We start from the raw sequence: 6,616 nt of genomic DNA on the forward strand, positions 1-6,616 counted from the left end.
AGCCCCCCATAGTGCCCCCAACTTTCAACAAGGTTAATTGGCTTCATTTCAAATCAACCCTAACAAGCAAGCATTTTAGTATTACAAATTTGAAAATTTGCTTGCTTATTTAGAATTCCTCATAGGATCAGCCACCTGTAATGCTGGGTGTCTCGGAGGGAAACCCAGCAAAGATTACAGTTACTATAAATGTATTTCTTTTTTATCTTATTCATGGATTTTTGTTTCTTGGCAGTTCAATGATGTGTATGTGTATTATATCCCTATTATATCACTGTTGATGTATTACAATACTTAACATCTGTAATAACTGGATTTCCTTGCTTTCTTGTTGCCTTATGTCTGGTTGAGCTATTAGACTCATGCTTTGTACCTATCTTAACAAGAAGCACATATCCTTTCATATCCTTTCTATGGTCTATTTTAATCGATGAGATGACATTTACATACAAAGTGATATTCCATACTCCGTGCTAGTAATATATACCCCCAAACAAACAGTTCAAAAACTGTACTTTGCATACAAAGTGAATAAAGCAAAGGAATTGAATGTATAAATAAAAATGAATAAGAACTAACTGACACCACTCAGCAGCTGTGTTAAAACCCTCGACAAATCAGTAAACAAAATTTGGCAAATCCTAATAAACAAAACTTATGTTATGTATAATTTTCATTATGCGCTGTGCATTAGAATTGGCCTAATTTTGATAACTGATTATATACTAAGATGGTCTCTTGTAACCAGACTCATTTTATTCTTGCTGGCTTTACACTTGGTCCCACATTCCAAATACATGTAGGGATAGCTCTCATTTTTGCCTATGTCATCTGTCTTTTAGGAAATGTTTTTTCTATCACTGTCATAAGTTTAGACCAGAAACTACAGGCACCTATGTATTTCTTCCTAAGAAGTTTGGCGACCTCAGATATTTTGTTTGTTTCTTCGACAACCCCAAAACTTGTGGCAACCCTGGTGAGTGGTGACAATGCCCTAACTTGTAATGGTTGTCTTCTACAATTATATATTTACATAGCAGTAGGAAGCATTGTGTTCTACACTTTGGGGCTGTTGTCAGTTGACAGATACCTTGCTATATGCCATCCTCTACGATACAACAATATTATGACAGACCGTGTTTGCTGGATGCTCATTGTTTGCCTATGGATAGTTGGCATTCTGGAACATATCCCGACATGCGTTCTCATGTTTCAACTACAATGGTGCAGCAACTGTGGATTTATTGATCATTTCTTTTGTGATGGTTCGGCTCTCCTAAATTTATCTTGCTCTGATACACAAGTACTTCAGTATATATTCTTTAGTTTAACCTCCTTTGCTATCCTAAGTTCTCTTATACCTACAATATTGTCCTATTGCTTTATTCTGCATTCCATCTTCAGTATCTCATCATCTTCTGGTAGAAGCAAAACCTTTTCTACGTGTTCCTCACACTTCATTGCTGTGGTGTTTGTTTATGGAAGCTGTTTATTTATTTACGTACGTCCTGCCGGGTCAGTCTCATCCAGTTCTGGAAAGATTGTAGCTATTTTTAACAGCATTTTTTGTCCACTATTGCATCCATTTATATATAGCTTGAGAAACCAAGTGGTTATGACTGCTCTGAAGAATGTCTGTAAACTTGCTATTCCTAAGACTGGCTAGATCAGGCAACTGTTTTTGTCTCTGGACTTTCATTAAAAAAATCACCAAAGAGCCATTATAGAAATGAAAACATTTTAAACCTTAAACATATGCATAATTGTCCATGTCAACCATGTACAGCCTATTTAGGTTAGAAGCTGATCAGCTACCATGCACTATATTTTGCACTCTCCAATTTTAGTAACTCTACTCCATTGAGTATACTGAGTTCTTGATTCACAATACAGAACACTGAAATTCTGGGAAATGTAGTCTGGGCTGTAACCTGTGGCACTAAAGAGACTAGGTGAGGAATAACTTATCTCAACACACCCGGGAGGCAGGAGGAGCCAAAGGGGGGATTATAAATGAAAAAGCTTGAGAAGGAGTGGGGCGTTTCGGGGAATCGCCATCAACCAGAGAGGAGCTGCTGTAAAGTAAGAATACTTGCTGGAGACAGAGAGAGAGAATCCAGGAAGAGGACTGCAGGACTTCCTTACTGGACCATTGGCAGGTCTGCACTATTTGGAAAGCCGCAACTAACACTACAGTTTGCAGTCCAGATACCAATTTGTCTGCATTCCATTGCTGTTTGTCAATTCCCGTACTGAGGGCTGTCCCCCTGCCTCAGAGGAACCCAAGCATACTACAGAGCCCTGTGATTTGGCTCTTCCACCACTGGTGTCCATCACAGGGCAGCCAGCAAGCTGCCATATGCCAAATTGCTTCAAGAGGTCAGTGGCCATCACCATCACACCTATGGATGACCCCTCCATTGGTACTGTCTGTCACTATTGATCAGAGAGCTAGTAATGGGGTTTTTGACCCATCATTCTGTTGCTGACACTGAACACATCCTTAGAGAAGCCAGGGCTTCATCTTACATCTTCCAAGTCTCTATTTAACTGCTATTAGGCACTGTCCCACCTGTTTGGCCGGGTCATCAATTTTCCTGTCCCTCTCCTATTTCTGTGCACTAAGGAAACCATTACTTTTTTAGACTATCTCACTGTGTGCAGGATTATCTATTATCTCTAAGTGTGCCAATGTCTTCAAGAGCCCAAACATAGCCGAAGACTGACTATGAAAACTGTATACAGTTTATTTGCTGTGTAAAGTAGTTAGCCTTAGACTGCATATTCTTACATCTACAGTAAGGCTAGGCTTAGCGCCCTCATTACAAGCACTCACGGGCAACATAGTCTTTAAGCAGTGTTGATACTAAATCTTGTTGCTTGTTGCTGCACACTAAGTGAAGAGAGCTACAGTTTATGCTGCTCGAGTTAAAGCCCAGTTCAGTACCCTAAATAGTGGTGAAAACCATCAGTATATTGTTTGTGCTGTTGTATTCTGTATAATTATACCTTGCCTTACTTGATTTTCAGGATACATACAGTTGTCTGCTGCAAAGTCTTAAGTCTTATTATAGGGTGACCTTAAGGTATTGAGATATTGTTATTCATACTGCTTGCCTAAAGCTGTGTAACAAGGTCCAGTGCTAGACTAATTTGCACACTAGGCAAGACCAGCTACTTGCCCCCTCCCCCCCAAAAAAAAAAACTTCCCCTGTAGTTCTACTTCACCCTTGGTAGCAGACATCTTTTTTCCCCTCATATTTTACACCCTCGCACAAATCTTCTCCTCCAATCCCCCCTCCTATCATAAATCATCCCAATCCTACCGCCTATCACAAATTCCCCTAAATCACTTCTCCTAGCAAAACCCCCTCCAAATTACCTTTCCGAGCACAAATCCTTCCGGCACATACAAATACCCCCTCCTAGCACAATCCCCCCAATCCACTCTTCTAGCACAAATTCCCCCCCCCAATCCTCCCTCCTAGTACAACCCCCCAATCCCCTCTCCTAGCATAAATTCCCTCCAACCCTCCCTCATAGTACAAATTCCCCTCAAATCCCCCCCTCCTAACACAAACACCCCCCCCAATCCTCCCTCCTAACACAAATCCTCCCCCATCCCCTCCCCTAACACATATCCCCCCCATCCCCTCTCCTAGCACAAATTACCCCCTCAATCCCCACCTCCTAGCACAAATTCCCCCAATCCCCTCTCCCAGCACCAGTCTTCTTCCTTCAATCCCCCTCCTAGGAAAAATTCCTCCAAATCCCTTATCTAGCTTAAACCCCTCCAAATTACCCTTCCCAGCATAAAATCCTCCCACCTTGCCCCAATCCCCCCCTCTCCTTTTACCCCAAATCCCCCCCCAAACCTCCCCCCTACTCCTAACACATAATCCCAATTCCTTCTCCTAGCATAAATTCTGCCCCCCCCCACATCATCCCCATTACCCTTTCCAGCACAAATAGCCTCCATCCCCCTCCTGCACAAACCTCCCATCTTAGCACAAATGATTGTTACCCCTCCCCCCCTTCTTTCATTGTGTACAGTTCTGCTGGTCTGTGGGCTTCCCCCGGAATACCAGGTAGAGTTGCAGGTTGTGCTGTACTCACCTCTCCTGTCTGTGGAGATATCTTCCATATAGCAGATGATATAGGGTCGCTCTTGGATCAGACTGTACACAGTTTCATTACCCCATCCCCTATCTTCTCCAATGACCGCTCATCTCTCGGCATCAGGGAGCCAGGGAATTAATCATACACTGCCCGAACCTCTCGGCTCTCTCGCATGATTCCTCTTTTGTATGCTTCACTGCTCCATGCTGCTCTCCCCTTGTCCTAGCAATGAGTGTGGGGATTGGGGAAGGCACAGCATATATGGAAAGACCGGCCTGAGGGGAATGACTGAAATCTGGGGGGGGCATAGCCCACCCCAACACCCCCTGCTGATCTGGCCATGGCAGAGAGTAGGGAAATCAGTGGCCATTGCCACTCCCTAGGTAGCAGTGTGCCCTAGGTGCCTAGTTCACCTAGTGGTAGCACCAGCCCTGGGTGTAACTGGAGGTGTCAGAGTGGCGGAGGCCTTGTTAAGAGTTGGGGTAAGAACATAGGACCCAATACTACCAGAGGCTCCTTCGGGGATAGTGCTACAGAGTGGACAAGGATTTGAACATTTTGCTGCTATATGGAGCTCTCAGATTTGGCTTCCTAGACATCTAGAGTTTGTGAAGACATTTCAAACTACCATTGCACTTATATTTTCTGTAAAATTTGTATTTTACAGCTGCATGCTTCATATTTATTTATAACATAGAGGTAATTAAACTCTACATTCATTTTGGACCCCGCCTAATTGCTCTGCCCCAATATTTTCCCATTTTTATAGCCCCCACCACAACCCAACCTAGTCTACAAACTTCTGCAACTGTTTCATAAACTCCACAGCTACAGCTACCTGTATATACAATGTCATTTTTATGCAACAATATCAGACTATCCTGAGCTGCTGATAGAATGACTTAAATCAGATTTGTGCTTCAGCTGTAAAATTTTAAAATGAATAGCTCCATGGTGCCTGCTTCTACAGAGGTCAGTGCAGGCTTGTTTTAAACTGCATTTATTGTCTGTTAAGAATTTGTAAATATATGAATGCCATTGACTGTCCATGGGTTCATAACCTATTTGTTGCAGGATCAATTTTTACATTTTCCACATACATGTTAAAATGGGCTTAAAGAGAGATTCCAGGTATGGATATTTTATACATGGTTACTTGGTTAAGCTTGGACCAATGTAACTATTTATAGACCATACCTGGCCAATGCCCCTGGAAGCTGGAAAACATAGGCACTGCTACTCCAGTGATCTCCACTTGCTTTGGGTCCCCGTGCTGAGCAGCTGGCCTGCTGCATTCTGAACACAGGAGGTCAGCTGTTCAACACGGGTGTTATTCAGAGAAATATGAATGAATGAATGAATGAATGAAAGCAAAGCATTCTCTGATTGAATGAGGTGGAGAGCGTGATGCCAACACTACACCTAATCAGAAAACTCCTTGCATTCATTCACAAATACAAAGCATTCTTTGAATGACACCCATCTAGCCATGTCTACTACAGTTATTTCCAGCTTCTGAAGGGATCACACAGGTATGGCCCATATGGAAGAAAAATATATTTGAAATATATTTTAAAATTATTCTTCCCAAATATATTGACATATATTTTAAATACTACAATTTTGGCCATATTCAATATATTTAAAAATATATTTCAATATATATATATATATATATATATATATATACACTGTATGTTGAAATGTGTTTTTATTAAAACTACATTTCAAATATACTGTATGTCTTTAAAAATACAAATCTACATTTTTGGAATGCATTTATATATATATATATATATATATAAATATATATATATATGTTAAAATGACTTTTTTATATGTTAAATCTGAAGAATATATTTAAAAAATATATGTTTTGTAATATATAAAAAACGTATTTCAACATGCAGTATATATACTGCGTTAAAAATATATATATATATTTTTTTTTAATATATTTTGAAATATATTGAATGTGGCCAAAGTATATATTTCAAATATATGTCAATATATTTGGGAAGAACATTTTTAAAATATATTTCAAATATATTTGTCTTCCATGTGGGGGTATATGCAGTATTTTATGTTTTCTTTTTTTTTTGTCTGAGGCCTGTTGAGATGATATCTTTTCACCTCCAATCCTGGAGAAAATGTTGTCGCTATGACAGAAAGTAAAACTTCAGTAGGGACATAGACAGCAATAAATAGCTAAGAGAGGTCAAGCCTTGCACAACCCTACAAAAAAGTGTTTATTAATGCCATTATGTTACTGCTAAAGAGATTTCCCCACTTCATAACCTGGTAATAACACTGGGATATGAAATGTTGCCACAAAAAAAATACTGACAGAAAAATAGAGTGGGCTAGAACAGTGGTCGGCAAGCCGCGGCTCGCGAGCCACATGCGGCTCTTTACACATTTTAATGCGGCTCTTCTGTGTGCCGGGCGCCCGCTCCCCTCCCTCCTCTCGGGCGGCCGCCCCAAAAGTCAGGACTCT

The 6,616-nt window shown here is 40.7% G+C and overlaps 1 protein-coding gene across 1 annotated transcript; it reads left to right on the forward strand.

The window, feature by feature from the left end:
* Positions 1-730: 730 nt before the first annotated feature.
* On the forward strand, positions 731-1,666 carry LOC149454884 (olfactory receptor 6C1-like). The gene has a single exon (XM_089686998.1). The coding sequence runs from the start codon at positions 731-733 to the stop codon at positions 1,664-1,666; it is 936 nt and encodes a 311-aa protein (XP_089543124.1).
* The last annotated feature ends 4,950 nt before the right edge of the window (positions 1,667-6,616 follow it).

The sequence above is a fragment of the Staurois parvus genome, unplaced genomic scaffold (assembly GCF_062004578.1).
Source record: "Staurois parvus isolate SC_StPar_1 unplaced genomic scaffold, SC_StPar_1.0 ptg000415l, whole genome shotgun sequence".
In the NCBI taxonomy this organism is placed as follows: Eukaryota; Metazoa; Chordata; class Amphibia; order Anura; family Ranidae; genus Staurois; species Staurois parvus.